Source organism: Acromyrmex echinatior, chromosome 3 (assembly GCF_024713525.1).
Source record: "Acromyrmex echinatior isolate Ae372 chromosome 3, ASM2471352v2, whole genome shotgun sequence".
NCBI classification, from domain to species: domain Eukaryota; kingdom Metazoa; phylum Arthropoda; class Insecta; order Hymenoptera; family Formicidae; genus Acromyrmex; species Acromyrmex echinatior.
Genome location: NC_141854.1, coordinates 20,486,646 through 20,513,469, shown reverse-complemented (window position 1 = coordinate 20,513,469; position 26,824 = coordinate 20,486,646). Strand labels below are relative to the sequence as shown.

General features: G+C 30.4%; 4 protein-coding genes across 6 annotated transcripts in view; 3 read left to right on the top strand and 1 right to left on the bottom strand.

Annotated features, from left to right (window-relative positions):
* Positions 1–10,883, top strand: part of Hr39 (nuclear hormone receptor FTZ-F1 beta) — a 28,183-nt gene extending 17,300 nt beyond the window's left edge. Inside the window, exons 2-7 of the mRNA XM_011056334.2 lie at positions 809–1,296; positions 1,801–2,225; positions 2,555–2,899; positions 3,029–4,648; positions 4,914–5,204; positions 5,304–10,883. Of these exons, the coding sequence (XP_011054636.1) occupies positions 969–1,296; positions 1,801–2,225; positions 2,555–2,899; positions 3,029–4,648; positions 4,914–5,180 (2,985 nt within the window). The 5' untranslated portion in view covers positions 809–968 and the 3' untranslated portion in view covers positions 5,181–5,204; positions 5,304–10,883. The remainder of the gene's footprint in view (positions 1–808; positions 1,297–1,800; positions 2,226–2,554; positions 2,900–3,028; positions 4,649–4,913; positions 5,205–5,303) is intronic.
* A 1,904-nt stretch (positions 10,884–12,787) lies between these two features.
* Positions 12,788–18,963, top strand: kri (uracil phosphoribosyltransferase krishah). Its single transcript, XM_011056335.2, has 7 exons — positions 12,788–13,256; positions 13,576–13,618; positions 14,267–14,416; positions 14,503–14,647; positions 14,739–14,869; positions 15,028–15,091; positions 18,489–18,963. The coding sequence occupies exons 1-7, from the start codon at positions 13,129–13,131 to the stop codon at positions 18,539–18,541; spliced, it is 714 nt and encodes a 237-aa protein (XP_011054637.1). The 5' UTR covers positions 12,788–13,128; the 3' UTR covers positions 18,542–18,963.
* Positions 18,964–18,965: 2 nt separating this feature from the next.
* LOC105146218 (SH3 domain-binding glutamic acid-rich protein homolog) lies at positions 18,966–23,839 on the bottom strand. 3 transcript variants are annotated; one of them, XR_846162.2, is made up of 6 exons: positions 23,469–23,836; positions 22,471–22,653; positions 22,214–22,363; positions 21,126–21,166; positions 20,736–21,019; positions 18,966–20,642 (listed from the first exon to the last, which is right to left on the bottom strand). XR_846162.2 is itself a non-coding variant. In XM_011056338.2 (5 exons), the coding sequence occupies exons 1-5, from the start codon at positions 23,456–23,458 to the stop codon at positions 20,851–20,853; spliced, it is 546 nt and encodes a 181-aa protein (XP_011054640.1). In that variant the 5' UTR covers positions 23,459–23,839; the 3' UTR covers positions 18,966–20,850. The 3 variants fall into 3 exon arrangements, 2 of the variants coding, with proteins under 2 accessions (XP_011054640.1, XP_011054639.1); XM_011056338.2 differs by having other exon boundaries at positions 18,966–21,019; positions 23,456–23,839; XM_011056337.2 differs by having other exon boundaries at positions 18,966–21,019.
* Positions 23,840–25,267: 1,428 nt separating this feature from the next.
* On the top strand, positions 25,268–26,163 carry RpL37A (ribosomal protein L37A). Its single transcript, XM_011056339.2, has 3 exons — positions 25,268–25,394; positions 25,651–25,779; positions 25,987–26,163. The coding sequence occupies exons 1-3, from the start codon at positions 25,392–25,394 to the stop codon at positions 26,131–26,133; spliced, it is 279 nt and encodes a 92-aa protein (XP_011054641.1). The 5' UTR covers positions 25,268–25,391; the 3' UTR covers positions 26,134–26,163.
* The last annotated feature ends 661 nt before the right edge of the window (positions 26,164–26,824 follow it).

Below are 26,824 nucleotides of genomic sequence, written 5' to 3'. Positions count from 1 at the left end.
AAGAGATAGAGACTTGACTGTGTGTCAGCGCTTGCGAAATCGTGCGACTAGATTTTCGGCGAACAATCATACGAGAAATCTATCGATTCAATATACTTGGTTATTTCCGAGCCGAAGTAATTAAAGGAGTTTGCATTCTTGCGAAACGTACGTTATTGCGTAAACCGTGAATTAGAAAGTATATCTAAGAATTTTTATAATCGGACTTTGAAAAAATTTTCACTTAAGAGTTTTTATTTAAATTTTATATTAAAATGAATTCGATTTAAACAAACGGAGAATCATTTACACTCGACATTTAACATAAGTCAAATGTCGAGTGAGTTTAATATTAAGTTTATAAATGAGCAATTATACTACTGTCAGAAAGTTTAAGACCAAGGCGTTGTAAAGACAATTTTATTTTTCATTATAATATAATTCCGAAGGTATAATTAAATAAAAAAACAATTATCAAAATTGCACTGTTTGTTTTATAATTTCACCATAAATTATGTGTTTTAATATTATATCATTACTAAACTTTCTGACAATAGTGTATTAAAATGATAAGATCTGAAATATAGTTGTTTTCTAATTAATTATATTAATTATACTTATAATAAAATTAATTATACTTTATATTTTTTAATTATACTTAATATTTTTTGCATCAGATTAATGATTGGGAGATACGTTAATAGTGGAGATTAATATAAAATTGTTTGAAGGTTCTTCTTCAATATAAAAAATGCTGTAAATCAAATGTTAGTGTAATAATAAAAATTTACATAAACACATAAGAATTTTATTCGTTTTTCTGTTTTAGTGGTGCGGAGCGTTCGTGAAATCGGCACAACAATACGTAGTTCCGGATAATTCGTAGAGGTGACGATAAGAGAGCCCGCCGTAAGGATGCTGTACACTTTCGTGAGGATCGAGAGGCCACGAGTCGTATCACGAGCTTGCAGCAGCGTAACCAGCTGAGAATGTCAGAGCAAAACGGGCCCAGTGAGGGCCCAGGGCCAGGACCCGGTTCGGATTCGAGCTGGTGGCCAAGCACGCAGACTTGGAAGTCGTCAGCAGCCGCCTCGTCGTCGACTTCATCGACTCCCACTTCAGCGTCCGTTTCTGTCTCCTGCTCTGCGTCCAGCTCGTCGACGAGCTCCTCCACCTCGATCAACTCGTCCACGACCTGTTGTCCCTCATCGTGTATCGGCGTGTCCTGCACGATGAGTCCAAGCCGTTCCACGGAAACGGGGAAAAATGTATCCGTCACTACTATTAACGTACCGCCCAATCAAGAAATGCATGATGGTATTATCTCTTCACTCTTTATAAGATTTTTTTTAATATGATAATCGGCAAAGTGATTATTTGAAATAATAACATATATCTTTCTAATAGGTATATATATTGTTCAAATATTAACCAAGAACTCTCTAATTTGGTACTAAAATTTCTTGGACATGTTCATAATAGTAATATCCTCGACTCTTTATAAGAATTCTTTAATATGGAAAAGTGGATATTTGAAATATTCTTTTTCTAATATATATGTAAGAACTATTCAAATATTAACGAAAGAGATTCTCTGATTTATTACTAAAATTTTTTGGACATATTCTAATACAAAAGTAATTTTTATTAATTTTAATAATTGCCATGAATGTATGTATTAAAATTATAAAAAAAAAATATTATTTACAAATTTTTCTGTTAATATTGAAGCTAAATCGTCAGAAAACTTTTTCATAAACAAACTTCTTTTTTTTTCAAAGTGGTAAAATTTGATTCACATACGTAATGCAACTATTTTAGCTAAAGGAGTATGTAAATATCTCGGGGGGCAAAACGGCGTGACAGTATCGGTGGTATCGACCTCGGTACTGGGATGTGGAAATGCGAATGCCGTCCCGACAAGCGGAATCTGCACGAATACGGGGCCACATAGTATCGGTATCGGAATTGGTGGCATCCTCGCTGCGAACGCAGCCGATATTGATGATCCTGAGGACAGCGACGGTGAGATCAGTAAGATTGACTTTCGAGGTGTCAATCTACGTTCGAAGAAGAAACGCGACGTATCGGGTAATCAGAATGGCGACAAGATCGGTGACGGAGAAGCAAACGGCGACGGCAGAGGTTGCTGCGATGATAATTCGCAACAGCAACCTGAGAGGCCCATGTCATGGGAGGGTGAATTATCGGATCAAGAAATGTCTTCCAATACAATTACTAATCAGGTTAGACTTACTGAATTGTATTATTACAAAAATTTCATCGAGTTTGATAGTACATTTATTTAAAGTAGAAGTGAAAAGAACGTATATGACGCTTGCAGAGAAATAGACTGTTAAAAACAAATTTCAAATTCATATTCAAAAAGAATATTTATATAAATTTTTGAAGAATATGTAATTGTAAAGAATATAATTTTTAATTATGCAAAAGTGTCAAATATAAACTTATATTCTTTTAAACGAATTTTATTTTATTATTAATTGAAAGATTACTTGGCAATGTTACATATAAGTGAAAATTGCTAACTGCTTAATTACTTAATTGAATTTAGGATCACAATGAAGAAACGTCTATGGAGGGAGTTCAAGTATGCAGTACGAGTCCTGGGCCTATGGAACAGAAGTTTCCTATTAAGTCAGAGCCGGATTTTCGATCTAGTCCAGGTTTCTCAATAGGATCCTTTCACGATGGTGGATTGCCTATGACACATAATCAACAATTGCAACAACAGCAACAGCAACAACGCGGTATCGAAAACCTCGAACAAACTCAACAGAGCGACCTACCACTTCTTGTAGGCAAGCTTCTCGGTGGATACAACAATTCAACGCCTAATCATAGTCCCGTCCTCAATCCGCGACATCATCTAACTAAACACAGTCATACTAGATCGCAAGTGAGTAATAATATGATATATTTTTAGCAAAGTTTAACTAAAAATCGTACTAATACGTCAATTCATTAAATTATTACACATGTTTAGTTGTACATACGCATATACATTTTAACCCCTGGACTCTCGTAGGTGCCGTCACCAGATTCCGCCATTCATTCTGCGTATAGCGTCTTCAGTTCACCGACACAGAGTCCTCACGCAGCACGACACTCCGCCCTAGGAGCGGGTAGTCCGATACCCTCCTCGTCGTTGTCCCTCTCTCGACACAGCTTCAACAACTCGACTTCTTCGTTATCTCTATCGTTGTCGCATTCACTTTCGAGAAACAATTCTGACGCTTCCAGTAGCTGCTACAGCTACGGTTCGCTTAGCCCGCCTACGCATTCACCCGTCCAGCAGTCGAGACATCCGCATTCACACTCACAACATCATCAGCATCAAGTGGCGCAAGGTAGTCCGCTGCATCTACCAGCCTCGTCCGCAGTTGCCGCACATCATTACTCGTCCTCTTCCGTACCAGGTTCGGAATTATCGCCAGACGGCCATCCCGTTGCGGAAGATCAGGAAGACTGTAGATTACCCTCGGCGCCATCGGGTATCTCCACCAGGCAACAATTAATTAACAGTCCCTGCCCGATTTGCGGTGACAAGATAAGCGGCTTCCATTATGGCATCTTCTCGTGTGAATCGTGCAAGGGATTTTTCAAGCGCACCGTCCAGAATCGTAAGAACTATGTGTGCCTTAGAGGCGCAGGTTGTCCGGTCACCGTGGCCACGAGGAAAAAGTGCCCAGCCTGCCGCTTCGATAAGTGCCTCAATATGGGTATGAAGCTCGAGGCGATCAGGGAGGATCGTACCAGAGGCGGTAGAAGCACTTATCAGTGTACCTATACTCTGCCAAATCTCGTTGGTAGTCCTGCTGGTATGACCAATGAAAAAATGACGACGGCAGGTAATTGCAGCCCGGCACCAGCCGGTAGCGAGCACCATTATTCTGTTAGATATCATTCAAATCATTCTTACAAGATGCAAGTAGTACCTCAACTTTTGCAAGACATCATGGATGTAGAACATCTTTGGCATTATAACGATAATGATCGGATAAGCGGTAGTGGAGGAATACTTGGAAGTGTAAGGAATACCGGTGGTGACACTCTGCTGTTCAGTGGAGCCGGAAGTAGTCCAGCGCTCAGTGGCACTGGAACTGCGACCAGTATTGGCGTCGGAAACAACGGAGGTGCAGTGGAATGTTCGTCGAATGACTCTAGCAATGTCGATACTAATAGCAGAAGGGGAGAAACGGCGAGCCCCACTGATTCGATCTTAACGGGGGCGTCCGATCAACATTCCACAAATGGCAATACCACTAATAATAGTAATTCTCAAATTGCCAGTAATTCCAACGGTAATTCAGCGCAGCATCCAGACTTTCTATCTAATCTGTGCAACATCGCGGATCATCGGCTCTATAAGATCGTCAAGTGGTGCAAAAGTTTGCCATTATTTAAAAATATTTCAATCGATGATCAAATCTGTTTGTTGATTAACTCTTGGTGTGAGCTACTACTTTTCTCTTGCTGTTTTCGCAGCATGAGCACTCCCGGTGAGATAAGAGTGTCTCTCGGCAAGTCGATTACTTTAGAACAGGCAAGACAGCTTGGTTTAGCGACTTGCATCGAGAGGATGCTCACTTTTACCAACAATCTGCGAAGACTGAGAGTAGACCAATATGAATATGTTGCAATGAAGGTAATTGTTTTCCCTTTCAATTCATTAAAAATTCTTATTTTCAATACATATTTAGCATTTAATACAGCTGTGTTTGTATATTCGCATTCGAAATTGAAAATAACTTTTGTATCAGATGAATAATAGTTTAAATAATTGTATCAAGTACAGTGTTGTGAATGAGGATACAAATATTCAATTGATTTTTTTTTATTTATAACGCTACACTGAGAATGAATTTTATTATCAATTCATTTTTTCATATTTATTTTTTGGAAATTAAAAGGTGATCGTGCTGTTAACGTCCGATACAAGCGAATTAAAAGAGCCTGAAAAGGTTAGAGCTTCTCAAGAAAAGGCACTTCAAGCACTCCAGCAATATACAATCGCGAGGTATCCAGAAATGCCTGCCAAATTTGGTGAATTATTGTTGAGAATTCCAGATCTGCAAAGAACATGTCAAGCAGGAAAAGAATTGCTCAGTGCAAAACGTGCCGAGGGAGAAGGCAGCTCGTTTAACCTTTTAATGGAATTATTGAGAGGAGATCACTGAATTGTCAGCACAGTGAACTATGCCGTAAGTTTAATAATAAATGATCTATTATTTTTTTCTTGTTGGAATAAGAAAAGCTATTTTAAATAATTATTGTAATGATTATAATCTGTTTTCTTTCAGATTCCACGCTTATAGGGTCCATAAGCTTAGGGAATCGGATATTAATAGATAATCGCAGAATAAGAAAGATTAGGAAAAAAACAAACGGCAGATGTAAGGTCTCTAGAAACATTAATACTTGGTGAGGGGACTGTATTCTTCGTAATTAGGATGCATTAACCTAACAAAAAGGTGAAAAGAATTTTTCTATTTTACATCGGAATGCTTCCACATACAGGTTGTGCATGTTCGCATTCCTGTTTTGAAACAAACGAATTTTGAAGCGGCCTACAGTGTATGTCGGATTTGTACTTCCGCATACAGGTAGATGCTAATGAGACTGAAAGTTTAATTGACGGAGACACACAGAGCATTTACTTTTACAATGATAAGCGTTGTATAAATACGGAGATGGTATCAAATAGCAATAAAATGCTATATTCTATTAGATTGATGTAATCTATTCGAGCGCGAACTTCGAGCCCTTTATATCCTGGTGAAAATTTTTCTTCGTATATTTAATAGAATTTTTCGTATAATTCTTTACTTTTATATAAAGTTCAAAATTTTTTATAATTTTTGTATAATTTTATAACTTTTTAGCAAATTTCTCAGATTTTTTATACGACTCAGAATATTTTTCATAAGTATTGAGAGAATCTTTTTACGTCTTTTTTAGAATTTTTTAATGTGTGATTTAAGATGTCTAATTCCATAATTTCTGAAAAAAAACTGATAAAATCTGAAAAAATTTAAAATATTTTTTTAAGAATTTTTTATAACTTAAAAATATGACAAATTCTTAAAATATTCTAAGATGTTATGAGAATTTTTTCCACCAGGATAGTAGTGAATGCAGATCTATAAACATAGTTGATCTTTAATTAACGATTATAATAGAACAACCAGTATTGCGTATCGTTCTGCGCTTACTTAAGAACAGAGCATAGCCATGCCTTATCTATCCCGGTTATGAAAGTGTACTTAAAACTTAATACATCAATCGACCAATTGTCTACTTATAGAGCAGTTAATCATGGAATAATTAGTTAATATGTTTAATTAGTATATATCGTCCACACAGAATACGTGGCTTTTATCGGTCACACAAAATAAATTTTTTATTCTCTTTATATGTTTTAACAGCTTGTCAACAAACGGAAAAATGAGAATTTCAGTTGGCATAAGTATCACAGAAATTTCTGAAGTAACATCAGCAATACATGTAGCTGCTATCTTTTTTCTGTAAATATATTTTTTTAAAGAAGGATTGGCTAATACTGCTTTTCCGTTTTTATTTGTAGAAAGGATATTATTTTTATGTATTAGCAAATCATAAAGAAAAAGGCAAATCGGATTATATGTTATGTATACATGTTTATATATTATATATACATATATTTATATTATATATTGTTTTGCATATATCTTCTTGATCATAATATAATTTTGAGAATTTATTGATTTGCGTTTCTTTTAATATCAAATATATATTAAAGTTCCCATTTTCTCATTGTAACCATATGGAATTATGACGTCAAGCAAAAAGCGAATTTTTTTCTTGTAAAAAAATATACATTAAAATAAGTGAATTGTTCGCATGCTATATACGTTTAACAATATCAAAATTAATAAATATCAAGTAATCTTTTTAAATAAGGTTGTACCAGATTATAAAATTATTGGATATCCATAGGACAATTATCCGGCCGAATATTTTTTCGGATATCCGACAATACAAATTTCCCAAAATTAAAAAAAATAAAGCAAGAGAAAAATAGCAATAATAATTTTCTTTATTTTCTTGTGAATGTGAAAAGAATAAAATTCTGCATCAATAACGCAAACTTTTAATATAAAAATTTCAGCCGTATATGCTGTATTATTGTCAGATACTAATGATGTCCGACTATCTAACTGGATAGTAAAAAAGTATCAGATAATACCGAATATTTTTCAAATATCCGGTGCAATCCTATTTTTAAAGAACAAAATAATTTCGGAAATTAATAGTAATTATAAATTTTTATCAATTATCATAACATACATTTTTGTTCAAAATGTAGCGTACATGTATAGTATATGTATATAATTTGAATTATATACATATTTATCAATACAGAATAATAAAAAACGGAATCTTTTATTCACATTCAATAACAGAAATTGATATAAATTACATTATGCTACTCAACGTGAATAATATATCTAAAAAAAAATAAATTGATTTACAAATGCAAAAAATTACTTGCATAGTGAAGAAAAAATTCACTCTATTTTATATCATAATACAATATAGGTGTAATGAGAAAATAGTAACTTTAAAAATTGTCAAATTTTATACTAGCAAAAAGATGCTTATTGATATTGTAAAAAATTGTAAAGGTATAAAATTATTAAAATTAGTATATTTGCCAATCACGCAATTATTATTTTTGTTACAACATTTTCAAGTATGATACAGGCTATCAATCAATACTAATATTTGAGACGAAATATGACTTGAAATTTATATATACACTGGTTGTATACGTAAACAAATAAAAAAATGGACGATTAGCCATTGATACATTTTTATTTGTTTCTAAACTTTACTAAATTTATATTTACAATATAGTACTGAAATTATTTTTCAATCGTTTTTCTTGAGCATGGGACATAAAATGTCTTTTAGAACAGGAAAATATTAAGAATACGGTGCATTGATGATGAATCAGCATGATTCTTTTACTAAGTCAAGGAACGAAAATATTTATTTTTGAAAGATATGCATCATAAATGTTGTCGCTTGTGAAAGATGCAGCTATAAGCTTGCGTGCGAAACAAACGAACTGATCTCTGTTGTTGGTACTTTAATGAGACTGTCGTATTAGCATATTGTTCTTTGTACAATTGCTTAGTCTTTTTATTTGTGTCTATGTTCTATAAAAAAGCATGTAAAGAATTTAAAAAAATTTGCGCAATACTTAATATAACGATAATTTATAAGAATTGTCTTCCCACATTTCTCTATCAATTCTAATAGAAAGTAACTTATCGTCCTCTCATAATGTATGTATATGCGCACACATATCATTCGCGTAACCACTGAATTATTTCCTTCTTAAAAGTTCATTGTAAACATTTGTAACATTTGTAAACATTGAAATCGTTGATAATAATGTGTATATTTCATCATGCACAATAATAGTGATAATGTATCAGAAAATATTAGTCAGTATTTTGGACGATTCTTTGGATGGTATTTGAATGAATACTGAATTTGTATTAAAATATTTCAAATCAGATGCTTAGTTTGATTATACTTTTGTAGATGCAACGAAAGTAACGCTGTAAATATAAAGAGAAAGAATCATATTTTGTTGTGACGAGTGTGTGTGTGTAAATGTATGTGCATGTAGAACGTGTAAAGAAAAGAGAACAAGGGAAAAGAAAAAGAATGAAAGAAAATGGAAGAATGTATGCGAGTATAGTATACTTGTAATAAAGCATATAAAAATCGATTTAAGCGAAATAATATGAAAGTAGAATTACAAGAAGATAAATATTTGCCTGTTAAAAAATGACTATTCTATGTTTATGTTTGATAAAACCTATTTCTATATACTTGAATGAGATACTTCTGCTGTAGCTCAGTGATAATTGTCTTTATTTGTACGCGCGTATGTGTGTGTGTGCGTGTGCGTGTGTGTACGTGTGCGTGTGTGTTTGTGTGTGAGACACGCGATGAAAGAATTTGCTTAATTTTTCGTGTGAGAGAGAAGTCTAACTGTAGAGACACACTTAACCGACACAATTCAGTTCTATCCTTTTTTTTTAAATCGTCAAAGCAAAGAGCTACTCTATGGATATAGTCTTCCGTTTTCAGTAGTATATTACGATATCATCGCGAATTACAATGTTCGTGTTCGTTATAATACATTGCAAAGATTTGACAAAAAAGTCTTTTTGCCAATCATGACAATATTAGGAGGAAGTTATATAAAATGGGATTGTATGATATATGAAGAGCTAAATACAACAGACTACACACAATGGCAATTATAATAGATATAAATATACAGGATGTCTACAGAATAATAGGTCAGTATCCTGATTCTGTAATTCTTATCTATTCTACAATATGATTGCAAGCTATAAGGAATTGATCTATTACAGTCGAATATGAAGAAAATAATCGACTATGATTAATTAATATTTTCCGAATTCTTTACGAACATCTTGCGATTCTATTGTAAAATAGCTATTAACTACAGTACGATATGTTGTTGTTGCGCAGCTCTTTTATTATGTATAATATCTGTGTAACACAATCATACCGATACCATCGTTACAGAATTGGAGTACTCATCGTTATTAATATTATATCTTCATAATATAATTCTGATTTATGTTTAAACACTTCTCAGTCTATTTTACTTAACATTGTATAAATCTTTACAAATTAATTAATTTCTTAATTAAGAATTTCTTAATTTATTAAAAATTAATGATTGCAAAAAACATAAAATGGTGCAGGACTTTCCTATACAATTTAATCCGCTTTACAAAGCAGTGTTAACCTATTATTAGACACCCTGTATATATTAGGTGTTGGAATTAATTCGTAGCGTTTTACAAGTGATGGGAAGTACTTTCATTAATGTATTTTTTAATGCTCATGTGAAATAAATAACATTCTTTCATTTAAAAACGCTACGAATTAATTCCAACACCTAATACATATATTTATATTTATATATATGTTATATAAATTATATGAATATAAATATATATATATATCTATATTAAAATTAAGATTTATGTGTTTATGTAAATTATATAAATATTTTTATTTATATAAATTATGTAAATATATAAATATATATATGAATTCGTATATATATATATATATATATATATATATATATATATATATATACACACACACACACATATACACACATATATATATTATACATATACGAATACACGCGTACAGTTGTGTGTAAGAAAAAAGTTCATAAGTGTAATAAGGGTAAAAGAAACACCGGATACAAGGGCCAAACAGCAGTGTAATATTAAATAAATCGTATCCTAGGGATAATATTATGGATACTCAACAAGTATAGTGTTTCTTATTGACACACACACACACACACACACACACACACACACACACACACACACAATTATTATTATTATAAATACAGCAAAAGAAAAATTTTATAGAGAGAAAATATCGACAGAGTTTTATCCATCCATCATCAACTAGCTCAGCAGTCCCAAAAATTGCATATTTTTTATCTCGATATTGTAAAAACTTCGCGGCCGAACGTTTGCACGTAAATATTAATTATCATACGCTAAACGATCTCAATTACGCGAAGCACGTTCGGCATCAATGATTTTAGATACTACTGATCTAGTTGAGTCTCGCAAGAGAAGCAAAAAAGAAACAGAAAAAAAGACAGCGTCCGATTGTATGTTACTGCTGAGAATATTTCGTTCCCGACTTAGGAGAGAATAGCTGCTATTCACGCAAACGCAATTAGAGAGTAGTTTTATACATACGACACGAATTATCAATACAAAATAAAAAGAAAACTTTTTATAAAATGATACATTTATACTCATTCACTCCAATTGTACTTAAGAATTCCATCCTTTTATATTACGCTTCTAGATCGATATTCATAGTTGCTTCTTATTTTAAGATTATCTTAAATTTAAGAATCAACTAGAATAAGCCATAGGCTGTAGGAATATGCCATATATGAATACGTAAACCTAATATTTTAAATAATGTCTTTTTTAAATATTATATTAATACGGCTATGTGGCTGGTATTCAAAGAGATGTAAAATATATATTATTAGCGATTTACAAGAATATTATTTTTAACAATGAAAAGATATCAAGCACCTCTTAAATAGAACAATACATATTGCTGGAGAATTTGCATTAATCGTGCCTTTCTTGCATTTTACTGTAAAAATAGCATGAGTTACACAAAGATGATTTTGATTATGCATGTGGAATAGTTTTATCGATGTTGAAATCGGATACTTTCCAGCAAGGACACTGTGTAACTTAGTGAATCGTTTCATCCTTGTTTAACGTAGACAAACAACAAGGATGTAATGATTCACTGTGTTACACTATGTCTGACTGTCCTTGTTGGAAAGCACTTACCATTATGTTGAAAACTCATAGCGATTTTATATATTATTCAATAAGTTAAAACGCTTTTATTTTTGGATTTATTGAACATCAGACTTATTATTATTGAACATTGAGAGGGGGGGGGGGGAGGTATTCATCGCGCGAAATGTAAAATAATTTGAATCCGTCAAGGTGCATTCTATAACTCCAGGATCCGACCAAGAGAAGTACTTAGATTCGCTTCCATCAATATAAGATTAACTTTAATCTTGAAGATTAACTTTTCTCTAATTCTATAATCAAAAAGAGATAAATAATAAATTAAACCGAGATTAAAGTTAATCTTGCATTGATGAAACCGGCGGGTCTTAAAGTATCAACATAATTTAATACGTACTGAATCGCAATCAACGTGACTAATTAGTAATTGCAGAATTACTATACATAATGTATACTTGGCGACGATCGTATATCTGATGTATCTCGACGAGAAACTGAGAGGAACGAATTTGTGATCCAACTCCGGCCACAAACGAGTTTCTGCAATGATGATAATGGCGACCTACACACGCGATATTCAATATATCATTGTACAATATATTATGACGAACGCTCGACATTTTACGAGATGCACTCGCGACAATTTTTCGAGCGCGAGATTACTCTGAACGATCGCGGGAAAACACGAAGCGATTCGAACATAACTTTATACGACCGCCGCGACACACATTTGAATTGGTTTGAATAATCCACGGACGGCGCGGACTAAAAAGGAGCAGGAGATTCTATATCTTGAAACGAGGTGAAAATTACAAAAGTGAGCGAACTTACTAGAATACTGATAATTTCATTGGTCAACACCTAGTAAATTTACTCACTTTTGTAATTTTCACCTTGTTTGAAGATACAAAATCGATCTCCAGAACATTCTCAAAAATGTGAAGCCACAATCGCCATATTTGTTTGCGCCACTAGTGCTGCCATCTTATGGTTCCTGCATACTGGACGCGGCAAAATGTAACGCGGTAGCCAATAAACTTACAGCTCCTAATATTGTATGTTCATTGATTACTGGGAATTTTGCCGCGCAGCAAACGTGTTTGCGTCCAAAATTATGGAAGTCCGAATTCGCCTTTACGACTTTTAGCCCAATCTACTAGTTCATCTTTCTTCCTTTTCTCTCCAGCAGAAAAGAAGAGAAAGAAAGATGATCCGCAAAAGTTCAGCCAAAAAGAACAGGCCTATAGACGCAGAACGTGAGTCGTAGATCTTGTGACGCAACAAGCTTGTTGCGTCAACCAATCTGATGCGTCAATTTAAAAAGTGCTCCTTCGAGATTGGCTGATAACTTTACAATTTGCGATTCGCGTTCTGCGTTTATGTAGATCGGGCTTTGTGATGTTCACGTTGGCTTATTTATTGGCTATTGCTCATTTCAGCACGTTAATTTGTGTTTACAGTGCAGCGCTTATAAACATTATTTGTCCTATTTGATAGATAACAAGAAACTGTGATACTTACAGCGCGTGAGCGTGTAAACTGAACGCACTTATATGTAGACTTAAATGTCTAGATCAGTTAGATTTGCAGGCAATGGCTATAGCAAGATAAAATAAACCGGGCTAATCGTAATCTGTGACTTTTACAATTATTTACAATTGTATTATCGGTGACACGTGGTGCAACGCAGTCTGCATCCGTCATGGGAAGTGCGGACAAAACGGTGAAGTTGCAAAATGATAATCACGAAATCGACGAGTATGGAATTAACCTAAAGATTTTACCCTGCAACAATCAGGTGAAAGAGTTGCAAACTATTTTAAGGGATAAGTAAGTATCTTTGCATTAAATATGTTTGCATTAAATCGTAGTACAAATATTTTACGTTGAGATACATTTGATCTATTTAATGTTTTCTTGAATCTCTAATTTATATGATTTCAAAATCACAAAAATTGTCATTCAAAAGAATTGTAAATATTTATTAAATTATTCATTTGTTTGCCAGTATGTATGGACATATATGTATATATATATATATATATATATATATATATATATGTAGAATATTATGAAATATTAAATTTTTGGTGTAGATTGATCATTAAAAATAACTAGGAGTTGTTCATTGATGGGTCTTATTTTATAGGAATACTACAAGGAGTGATTTCAAGTTCTACGCTGATCGTTTGGTAAGATATGTTTGATCTTGTAATATTGCTTATATTGGCTAAGTTCAAAAGATACAATGGATAAGAGAATGTAATTTTGTCAGTGAATAGACCTTTAAATTCATATGATAAATTTAAAAGAATATCAACAACAGCAAGCGTTCATTCAATCATTTTATTTTTCGAACATAGTCTTGTTAAAAGTAAATTGTGAACTTCTGTTTGAATTATGCTACGATTCCATATTATCATGACACATTGAAAGTGTTCTCTGAATTTTGTATAGTTTACTATAATTATTTATTTAACCTTTACCATACAAGGTCGAATCATTAGTGACCGAGTGATTCCTGTTTGTGTAAATTTTGAATCTTTCGATAAATTATAAATTATACAACATTTTATTATTTTCCAAAATGAAGTTTCAATGTTTATTCTAGAAAGTTGAAAGTAATTTAGTAAATTTTTAAAGATTTTTTAATCATTCTGAATAGATGAAAAAAACAGATAGATTCTAGTGACTCATGCAGGCAATAAATTGTACCTTGTATTGTAAGGGTTAATATAAATATTTAAAAATATTTAATATGATTGTTAAAAGTTACTTTCTAGTTTTTATTTATTATATGAAGAAATAAAGTTGTTATGATTTTCGCTGAATTATTTTAGATCAGATTAGTTATTGAAGAGAGTTTGAATCAGTTGCCTTTTACGAAATGTGTGGTGACAACTCCAACTGGTGCCAAATACAAAGGTTTAAAATATCAGAAAGGAAATTGTGGTGTATCTATTGTAAGAAGTGGAGAGGCTATGGAACAGGTACAATCTCGATTAATCTTAAGTGTATCAAGATGATAGTATCTTTATGCTAACTATTTACTAACTCGTGGAATAATATCTTTCAGGGTCTAAGAGATTGTTGTCGTAGTATCAGAATTGGTAAAATATTAGTAGAAAGTGATATGGACACGCACGAAGCTAGAGTAGTTTATGCTAAATTCCCAGATGATATATCTGAGAGAAAAGTCTTGTTGATGTATCCAATAATGAGTAAGTACTGGAGAATATTCTAATTTTGAGAGTGGATTGGCATTAAGTTGAAAAATAATTGTAATAAATTTTATATTTATTACATATATAGGTACAGGAAATACTGTCATAAAAGCCATAGCTGTATTAAAAGAACATAATGTACTTGAAGAAAACATTATCCTGTCAAATTTATTTTGTACACCGATTGCAGCCAAATCTTTAGTCACTGCCTTTCCTAAGGTGATTTCAATTATTCATATTTGCATTTGTATAAATCAGTAAAAATGTATTAAGTTATGTTTTATCTACAATAATGTATAATATTTATAATATATTTATTTTATAATATATTTATAATATATTTATTTTGTAAGTAAAATTTTGTTTTTTTTTTATAGATGAAGATCTTAACGTCAGAAATCCATACTGTTGCACCAAATCATTTTGGACAAAAATACTTTGGTACGGATTAATAATTTCATTACTGTATAATATGCCAAGACACAAACTTAATGCATAATTAAGCTGAGAGAAAATCAGTTAAGAATGATTACATGCTAAAGATAAGCTAATTAATAATTAAAATTATTTTTTATGACATTTAAATAGTAGTCTATAACAATGAAAAAAAAAGTCGAATGTTTGTTTTTACATTCTCTCTAAATCCTAATATTTTGAATATTTATTTCGATATTTTATTCATATTTTAGATATTAACAAATTTTTTTAGATTTGACTTAATTTTTCAAATATTAAAATATAAGTAACTAACTTTATCCATTTTGTATTTAAAAAAATTAAATATTTTTTCATTATTTTTTTATATTTTAATTTAGAATAGATTGAGTCTATGATTGAGAGATTTTATATATAATATATATATATATTAGTGATAATTGACAATTTAATGATTTATAAATACATTATAAAAACTTTATATAAATTTATCTTATAATATAAGTATACTGAAAAATATAATAATCATGAATTCTTTAAATTATTGTAAAAAAATTTTATTTTGAAGTTTAAGTCTACTAGCTGTAAGCATTCTCTTGGTTTTCTCGATGTGTAATAAGACTGTAAGTAATATACTTATTTTAAATGTACTTGGAATCGTTTCAATACTGATGAAATAATTGATATTTTTATAACATCTCTTTTTAACAAGTTTTAGAGATTAGATGAGATAACAATTTTTCATCAAAATTTTTAATTCTCTTATGTTTGTAATAGGTATTGCATTATCAGTTTTATGTATGCTACTTAATATGAAGTATTTGCATAAAATATCTTGCATTAAGATAAGCTAAGTAGTAAAAATATATCATATGCGAAATTACAGTTCAGGTATTACATATTACATACGTAACACATCTTTTAAATACAGATTTATAGTATCACCGTGCCAGAGAAAAACAAACAATTTGATTACAAATAATTAAGAGCTTGACATTACAAACAATTATTTCCAAAATTGTTTTATTTTCTTATTTCGTAAAAAAATTACTGAATTCAAAAAAATGAAAATCTCTTAACTGACATTAAATTTCTAAGTTTATTAAAGTTTAGTAATGTCAGGTTTTCTGCGTACACGTACAGAATATAATATGTGTACAATATATTTATGTTACATATTATTAAACAAGAGGAATTATAAGGAATTATAAGTAATTATATGTGCTAATTAAAAAAAATATATAAAATATTTTAAAATTAAAGTATGCTTTTATTTTTTTATTTGGATCTGGTTTATAAATATATCATTATATTATATCTGTATGCGATTATATTCTGAACATATAAATTTTGTATGAATTAAGATTAATATACATTGATGACTCTTGAGTCAATATAAAGCATAACTTCCTTTTAACAGTATATGCATAATGAAGTATTCATTTACAGTATGTAGTTAAGTTAAAATAATATCAAACTATTCAACAATTTAACTAAGCATTGTCGAAAAGAAAGAATACCTCATTATATGTTATACGATCGTAAAATAATACATTATACATAATTATTTTTGTTACATATAGCTTGTTTACAAATATGTGAGAAATCGATTGATTTATATCGCATAATATAAGTAAGCTAATAAGCATAATTTGTTCTGTTAGAATGTATAATAGTCTTAAACATATAATATTACCATGATTTTACAATCACACTCTTATGCATGTGTTCAAATTTATGTATTTATGAAAAAAATATGATACTTAATGAAGAAGCTTATAACTCAAAACTTTTAATTCTTGAAGATCCGGTAACTTCATTCTTGACTGTTGCATTTTATATGTAATTTTAATAGAATATTGTGTTGTGTTTGTATACATTATGTGTTAATACGATTATATACGTGTTATACGTTTTAATCGAAATAGATTCAAATTTTGTACACAATAAGTTCACAGAGAAAAAATTACCATATTTTACTTAATAATATAAATTACTTAATATAAAGAGAATTAAATATTACAATGCACTGCATAATTTATTTACCTACTTAACAGTGTACAAATATATTGATGCAAAGAGATAGTCATAATTATTCGTTAATGTCAGTTAAGAGCAAAGAATAGTATATGTACAACAGGGGTATACATTGGGAATTATTTTATGTACAACATATACACTCGGTACATAAAGTCAAAATGCAATTTGATTCAATAATTGAAAATTAGAAAGAAGCATTATGTAAATAATTATATAAATCTTTGCTTCAGTAAAGATAGAATTATTTATTTATTATATTTACTTACATGCCCATTGAATGAGCTATGCAGCTTTTACATGTAGCAAGTTTCAAATAGAAGTATGAAAATAATATTTTGTGTAATTTTCCAATAGGTAATTACTAATTATTATGCATTTGATTAAACTATTAAAAGGTATAACATTTTAAGAAACATCTTAAAGAAAATTAAATAAAAAATGCTTAAATTCGTTTTCAAAAATCTTGATTACAGCATTTTTATTAAACTATTTGCCTTATAACGTGCCTATGAAAAAGCTGCATTCAATAAGTACAGCAATACCAGTAAGATCAATAATTTATATGATGTAAATTCCTGTTATTGGATACAAAATGTTTATAGTTTATACATATATATATATATATATATATATATATATATGATTGTTTATAGATTTATTTACATTGATAATTGTTTAACATCTTTGCACCAGCAACAAGTTTGTTTAATGCAAATTATATGCGTAATATTGATAAATACAGATATGTGTGCACAATGATTATTAATTAAATAATATAACAAATAGCATTAGTAAAATAAATGTAACTCTGAAACTGGACTATGTTTTATTTTTATGTATTTTTTTATATTTTAATATACATTGAAAAGAGTTAAAATATTATCATCATTATAATAAAACATAATTATTTATTGTATTAATGATTCTTCATTAATACATTTAATTAATAAATGCTAATTTTTTAATTTATGAATTTTATTTGCTATACTCATATTCTCTAAATTTTCTATTTATAATTAAAAAATCTGTTTCACATTATTAGTAATGAAATTTTTCGCTGAAAAGAGAGAAAAAGAGCAACTTTAGATTTGTTAAAAAAAAATGTAAAAAAATATTTGTAAAAATTTTTTAATCTGAAATATTTTGTTCTTAATTACAATTTCGATATATAATTAATGTTACTGAGAATAACAAATATACTTTACATACTTTGTTATTGATAAAAATGTAATTTGAAGATTTTTAAAAAATGTTATCTTTTGAAGTTTCTTCATAGATTTTTTTAGATATAAATAAAAATACTTTTATGTATACCTATTCCACAAACATGTATTATAAAAATATTGATAATTATTGGTTTCAGGCTGTACTCGTGTTGTAATGGAGACATCAAATATACAAGAGAAAGATAATTGAGGACATAATATCATTAGAACTCAATTGAATCTATGAAATAGCAAGTTTAATTGTCCATATTACACTGAACGTTATAACAACTTGTGTAGATCAATCAGATTATGCACTATTTTTAACTTGAGAAAGGGTAAAGAATATTTTTAGATATTGTATATCAAAAAGTATATTTTACGCAGCTAGTTTTTATATCGCTTTTGAAAAAGACCAGCATATGCTGTGCTTCAGATTTTTTTTTATTATAGAATTATATTCACATTTATAAATTGTATACATATATGTACATACTTACCTTATTTAATGAATACGGAATTATACAATACATCAATTTCCCAAACTATGCATTGTTATGTTATAAATCATATAATATTTATCATTTGATGAAAAATGTTAGAAATAAATTTTTTTGAAGGATATAAACAGAATCTTAAACTTGAATCATTGTATTTATTAGTAAATTCTTGTATGCATGTAACAATGATCACTATTGATCTATATATATATACATATGTGTGTGTGTGTGTGTGTGCGCGTGTGCGTGCGTATGTGGTGTGTGTGTGTGTGTGCGCGCGCGCGCGTGTGTATATGATGAATGTTTTTGTAAATATGATTATATTTAATGATTATATATCTTTAATATAGTATGTTAAAAATTATTTTAACATTAATATTCAATCTTTATTATTACCATCTCCTTCTCCTCATCCTTGTAATAAGAAAGACATAACATGAATAAAACTTTGCCATAGCTCTCTTTGATTGTAGCAGTGAATTATTGTATGTGCGATGTTAATAATAGATTTAATGTATTGTGTTGAAGAATAGAATTATAATAGCAAAAATAACTTTTTATTTTATTTATTTATTTATAACAAAGCAACTTGTAGCAAATATTGGATAAAGCTTAATTTTTTATCGCGGAAGTATTGTTTAAACGATGGACAAGCAATAAAAGATTTATGCAAGATATTAATCTTGCTGAGCACACACATAAGAAGGAAATGTCATGATTAAAAATAATAAGAGAAACAATATATCATATAGGCCTTTTCACCGATACAACTGCCATTATTTATCAAATATAACTATTTCGAATACACGAATTTGAATGATATCAGACTTGATTCAAAAACTTCTTTTTTAAATTCATTGCACATTTTGTGCCAGTTACAAAAATTTTTCATGTATACGTTATTTTATTATATTTATTAAAACATTCACGTGTTGTTTCAATAGTAGCAGTTGTAAAAAATTCTCAATTTTGCTTTAAAAGTTTATATTATCACAATATAATTTACAAGCATTGTTCCAATTTTTCTGTTTTCAAAAATAGAATTTTTAAAGAACTTAATCGTTCGATTTTAGATGCAAAGATTCTAATGGTCGAATAGACTGTTGAATAAGCATGAGTCATATACACACATATCAATGAAATCATGTCACGCTATTATGTCATACACATCAGCATAATTTTTTTAGAAAATGGAAGAATTTACCATAAAAAAAATATTTATAATTCAGTTATAAAAATCTAGAAATCTCTCTTCTTTTGTTCTGTTTTTTCTAATACTATTTTTAACATATGTAATATATAATCAAGCTTAAGAAATCAATGACTTCTCAAAGCATATTTGGAAAGACTGATTATCTTAACGCAAAAAATGAAATGTCAAAAATTTTTATTACAAGCCAAACCTATCTTTAATACTGCTGTATTTGATAAAAAATATAATATAAATATCAAAATTTTTTTGTATGTAACAAATTAATTATATCTAAAAATTAAAAAATTCAATTATAATATATATTTATCTATATATCTGTCCTCATATATCTCAAATGATATTGTGTATATGTATGTATTGCTATATCCTATATTAACTTTTGTACGCTTTGCACGCGACAACAAAATAACGAGAAAGCACATGTAAAAGAATATATATATATATATATACTTCAGTTCGGATGTGCTATAATGATATAGTGCAATGCAAAAATAATAAACAAACGTGAGGATGTAAATATAAAGATAGCGATATGAAGGAATTGTCTCATATCACCTAATCAGACCTGTTGCAAAATATTTGGTGAAGACGCGTTTGATCTAAAAATACAAAGTATATTCTATAAAAGAATGTTCCATGCGTCCTACTGATCAACAGACTTTCTGCAAAGCAGAATATTATCTTGGCAGTACCTTCATTCAGCCTTAGTAATGTAATAAACGTAGCTTTGCAAAATACGTTTGTGGGTGGAAAAGGAAGGATGTCATTGTGTGGAATATCCCAATATTACATGGGTATATCTCGTATCTATTCCTCTTTCTCTTGGTCGTCGGACTTCTCTTCATTTTTATCACCACTATCTTCAGTGTGTTCACCTTCATCGCTAGCGATAACTTTTGCCGCGCTATCTACTTCGATTGGTTTAGAATCTTCTAAAGCTTTAGTCTCACTTTCTAAAGTTGTCCTTTCTGGTAAACTAGAGCATAATTATAAACTAATTATTCAATATTTTTAATCAAAGTATAATGTATATATATATTTTTAATATATTTCCATATTAAGTCGTTTATTATAATAATTACCTATCGGAAAGTAGTACATCTGCTTCTTTGTCTGCAGAAGGCTGAAAAAATAGATTGCAACTGTTAGATAAACAAAATGTATATAAACTATAATATAAATTTAGTAAAATTTATAAACTTTTGACTAGTAAACAAAAATAAGTAAAAATTTAAATAATTTTATATATAGATAAAAGGCTCGTTATAAAATAATGAAATGTATAAGTTATTAATTTGTATCATCATATGTTAGTTTGTTTGGAAAGATCTATAAACAAGTAAATAATATAAAAACAATTTGTCAGATATCGTACACGTGTCACACAATAAGCATGACAGTAATTTCTATTTTGACGCGTCGGAATTCTTTCTCATAAAGAAGCGGAATATATATATATATATATATATACACACATAAATACATGATTTAGAAGCTTGTGACAAAGCTTTTGTTAGATTTCAGTTCCGAAACAAAAAAACAATATTAAACTATGTCTCCACTGAAACAACAAAAAATTTTTTTATTATTTGCTAAATGTTTCCGAATTATCTAACATATGTCAACTTGTAGAAATGTCTTGTCTTCATTGAAGCAACATAATCACAGAAACATTTGGATTTTCTTCCAGTCTTATTCGTTTCTAGCAACTAATTGTCCACACTTAAGAAACAAAGCAGTTTATTATGTGTGATGTGAAAAACAGCTCAAGATTTATTTCTTGTAGCTGCAACATATATATCTCATGCTCAACAGTGATAAAAAGAAAAAAAATAAAAAGTGTAAGTACAATCAAATTTGATTTTTTTAAAGAGTGAATTTTTTTTGTTCTCTTTGGGATTGGCAAATCAAATTTTTCATTTTCCGTACTGGCAACAAAATCATACTGAAGAAACTTCTATTTCTGTTGACATGATGTATTTCTCATCTTCCTTGGATATTTATCGCTTCGATTGGAAACATATGACAAGCAACAATTTTTGTCGCTAGCAACAAAAACATTAAGGAATATTAAAAATTTTCGGCAACAAAAAATTGGCAACTTTTTCAAGAAACATAAAACATCAACAAAAAGTTTCTCGCTGTTGCCTCAGTGGGAACATAGCTTTACCTCTCGACTTGAAGTATTTCCATTCTCTTGAATTCCGTCACTCTGAGATTTTGAATCTAGAGTGATTTCTGCAGTACTAATCGCTGGCGTTACTTTTAAAAATTTTTCCAGTTCATCCATTTCATTCGCTAAATCAAAATCTTCATAATCCTGCAATATTTAACTGCTTTTATTATTTATAAAAAATGACGTAATACTTTTTCAATAATTATTTTCTATTGCTTGTCGCATAAATAACACAAAGAAAAGATAATTACGCCGCAATAATCATCCTCATTAAATATCTGTGGAGGCAATGGATACTTGTTATTTCTAGCATTACTGTTAGCTTGCATAAATTCTTTCTCCAATTCCTTGTCTGGCTCTGTTATATCGATGATCTCGTATTCTACATTTTTACTATCTAAAATCATCAATACACGTTGCTGTCTTTTCTTCACCTGTAACATGTGTACTTAAAATTTTTCAAACTCTCCCAATTTGATTAATATGTGCGATTACTTGAATATTACAATCTGTTATTGATTTGTAGATAACAAATATTTGAAAAAGTAAAAATTAATATTAAATATAAATTTTATAACATTTGTAACATTTATGTTATGAAATCTAGTTTAATTTCTACTAAAGTACAGTTGTATACATGCTAGAAAAACCGATATGCAATAAAGTTTGCCAAATGCAATCATCTATCATTTTTATACATTTTCACTTCGAATAATAAAATTTATAATATTCATTGCTACAAAATATTAATGACAATTTCCTATATTAATACTAACAATATTTTCAAAAGAAATATTTGCAATATATTTAAGTTACAGACAAAGGAGATCAAATACACAAAAATTCAAGTTTGTCTTATCAATAATGGAACTATCAAGTAATCAAGTTAAATTATATATGACAATTTGACAATCGCTCTTGATAAAAATAAACAGAACCGGATGAAACCCGCGATAAACAGCTGGAAAATTGACGTGACACCACCGTGCGTCCATTTTCAGGAAAAACGATTAACAAAACCGATAAAAAAAACGCATAGTACGCGCGCGTCATATCGCGAATGACAGTCCACGATTATACTAAACGCCCCAGGACTGCTAATGCTTGCCGTTCGCATTGTAACCTGATACAGCGACGACGATGACGACGGCGGTGGTACCGAGGATTGCCTGTCCGACCAGGCATCGTAGACGAGTATCGCGCGATATCGGAGCTCTTCGCTGAAAACCAATTTACCATAGGCACTCACTTCCTTGTTGCCGCTGATACCCGATACGTAAATCTTGACGACCATCGCGCTGGCTTTGCAACCACCACCGGTTGTGCTCCCTAAACTCGACGACGCGCGTTCCCTTCGCTGCACTGCGCCGCGCTGTGCTACGACACGCTACGCTACGCTCCGCTCCGATTAGGCGGCGCGCCGAACCCGGACGACGCGACGTGCGGAAAGTGGGAACGACGGAACGACTGCGGGGGGGCAACGGTAGATAGCCGACCGCCAACCCGTCGCTTGTCGTGGCGGTGGATTCCGCTATTAGCCGCTCGCACGCACTCGCACGTCGACACGCGTGACGCACCGATCCCAAGAGGAACAGAGCCGACTGCTTGGGCTGCCAGGCCTACGTCATACCGGGCCAGTCCTCTTCAGTCCTCTTTCTCCCTTGCCAGGGATGGAACAAATGACTTCGCCCCACTTAGGATTACCTATCACGAAGAAAGAATATCTATGTACGATGTACTTATACTTTTTAAAAAAAAAGATGATAATCCAGAGGTATAATTTTTTTATGCGTTTCAAATAAGTATTTAATGAAATAAAATTTCTGGAACAAAACATGATTTTTATTGACAATTATTCTTAATATAATTTTATAAATGTAAAATTTTTATCGTATGACCTTAAAAAAAATATTCGTACTCGTAAAATTAAGAATATGGCTGGTAACTTAAGCTATGTCTATGCCGCGCGTAACGTTTACTTATAGAAAAAAAAAAAAAAGCGCGCGAGTCTGGAAAAATAATTTTTTGAAACTCCACGAGAAATGTTGACTCTTCTCATTTATCAGCCACCCTCGCGATTATGTAACGCGTTACGATGATGTTATATAATCGCGTATTTTTGGAAATTTGTTAAAAAACATAATAGATGATGACATTTGTTTGAATGCATCGGGCATGGACCGCGAAGTGTTTGATTATAGTAATCGAATTATGTAACTTAAATTGTAGCATTGTTAATCGATTCATTGTTGTAAAGAAATTTAAATATTAAGTTAAAGTATTTTTTTACTCCGTTGAATTTTTTTCGGCAAAGACCACTTTTGAAACATAAATAAAAACTCTTGGAGAAATTGAAGTTCTACTTGTAATTGTTCGCAATATAGTTCTACATACGTTAAAATCCAAGACACGAACATTCTTTAGTATTTAAAAATATGCGATTGCGATACATTTGTATGTAGGTACGTTCCTGTGTTAGGTAACTAATAGTAGTCGATAAGTCATGGTTGGTCACTGATTTGATGTGAGTAAAATTGAATTAGCGAGGACTTTCTTTCTGTATTTCGTCCATATGCGCAAACATGCGTCTATAATCTCATTTAATCCTTTACTTCTAATATATCTCGAGTATATGCAATTAATCTGGCTTTTTTTACATTTAATTTAAAAATTATTATACGTAATTTCTTAAAAAATATGTGTATTAAAAATATACACATTTTCTTTGTTGAAATTTTGTTAAATTATACAATATATTTCAAGTTTAGAAGTTTATATTTTGTTCTATTAAAAAATATCTTTTTATTACCGCAGAATAATTTTTTATTATAATAATGGTATATTTTCTTACAGTATGTATCTATTGTAATATTTTTAATGACTGAAATATACATGTACGTAATATTTTGTTCAGAAGAAAAGTAATACATATATGTATGTAATGCGCGATATAAAATAACGTTCATAAATAATGGAAAAATTTGCTATTAATTTTAAACAAGCTTTCCCGCTATAATTTCAAATTCATACACACATTCATACTTTCGTTGCTAACTTCCGAGTTCTGACGTTGCACGACGCTGTTGCTGTGCTATCTGTGCTGTGTGAGGTTACTTCACTTCTTTCGTGCTTCTTTCCGATTCTTTACGAGACTGAATTCTATCTGTTAAAAATGGTAAGATATTTTATCGAGTTTTACATATCAAATCTTACTGAAATCTACGTTATGTTGATCACTAAATAAAAATGATGGCTATCAAAAAATTCTTTATATATATATTTCATCGTAAAGTGCTAATATTACACATCTGTGAGAGTTCTAACCTTATAACGAGGTTATGTTTTGAAAGCATTTCTTCGATTATATATTTCTAATTTTTAATATCATCGAAGTTATCTGTAGTGCCCTGAAACTGCTTGAATTTTAACAGGCGAAACGCACGAAGAAGGTAGGAATCACCGGTAAATATGGCACCCGTTACGGTGCTTCCCTTAGGAAAATGGTCAAGAAAATGGAAATTACCCAACACAGCAAGTATACTTGCTCGTTTTGTGGCAAGGTAAGTAATTATTGTATTATGAATTGGAAAGATAAATTCTCAAAATGTTTGATATTTTTTAAATTAAGATTTTGATATAATAATTTCTTTTTATCATAAATGTATTCTATTGTAAATCTTTTGTAGGAATATTATTTCATAATTTAATGCAATTAATTCAGGAGACTGTCAACTGTGTTAAATGACACTATTCTCATTTTTTAACAGGAGGCTATGAAACGTAGTGTCGTAGGAATCTGGTCCTGCAAACGATGCAAAAGGACAGTTGCTGGCGGTGCATGGGTATATTCCACGACAGCTGCTGCTTCAGTAAGGTCAGCTGTACGTAGATTGCGTGAAGTCAAAGAACAGTAAATGTATGTAATAAATATCTTTTTAACGATTTATACTTGTAATTTTATTTAATATAAACCAATCGTTTTAGTTGATATATATTGAATGATCTGAGCAATCATGATATAATATTAGGTGTTGGAATTAATTCGTAGCGTTTTACAAGTGATGGGAAGTACTTTCATTAATGTATTTTTTAATGCTCATGTGAAATAAATAACATTCTTTCATTAAAAAACGCTACGAATTAATTCCAACACCTAATATGACTCTCATTAACTTGGACCCACCATTATCGACAATCATATTCGTGATAGGTCAAAAATTTAGTGCCCTTTATTTGCTACTTTTTTGCTAAACAAATTTTTTTGCTTCAGTCATTTAGCAGAAAATCGAATTTAAAATGCAGAGCCCAGCTTGCCATTAATAATAACAAAAAAAATATATAAAAAATCTGGTGCATTTGATTTCATTGTAGCGCTACTTTATATTTTTTTTTTTGTTATTAATGGCAAGCTGGATCCCTCCCTCTCATTTTAAATTCGATTTTCTGCTAAACGGCCGAAACAAAAAAAATTTTGTGAGCAAAAAATTAGCAAATAAAGAACTAAATTTTTTGTCTATTTTTAAATCTATTGTGAATATAATTTTTGATGGTGATGGGTCAAGTTAATGAGGATGACATTTACAATTGAATTTTATTAAATTGATA

Excerpts from the sequence above, each read along its gene's own strand:
- kri (XM_011056335.2), top strand. The coding sequence starts at position 13,129 with ATGGGAAGTGCGGACAAAACGGTGAAGTTGCAAAATGATAATCACGAA. Across the intron at positions 14,648-14,738 it reads GTTGATGTATCCAATAATGA|GTACAGGAAATACTGTCATA; the intron begins GTAAGTACTGGA and ends TTACATATATAG. Across the intron at positions 15,092-18,488 it reads TTTTGGACAAAAATACTTTG|GCTGTACTCGTGTTGTAATG; the intron begins GTACGGATTAAT and ends TATTGGTTTCAG.
- LOC105146218 (XM_011056337.2), bottom strand. The coding sequence starts at position 23,513 with ATGGTCGTCAAGATTTACGTATCGGGTATCAGCGGCAACAAGGAA. Across the intron at positions 22,654-23,468 it reads GTATCAGCGGCAACAAGGAA|GTGAAGAAAAGACAGCAACG; the intron begins GTGAGTGCCTAT and ends CACATGTTACAG. Across the intron at positions 21,167-22,213 it reads GAAATACTTCAAGTCGAGAG|CCTTCTGCAGACAAAGAAGC; the intron begins GTAAAGCTATGT and ends CTATTTTTTCAG.
- RpL37A (XM_011056339.2), top strand. Across the intron at positions 25,780-25,986 it reads CTTGCTCGTTTTGTGGCAAG|GAGGCTATGAAACGTAGTGT; the intron begins GTAAGTAATTAT and ends ATTTTTTAACAG.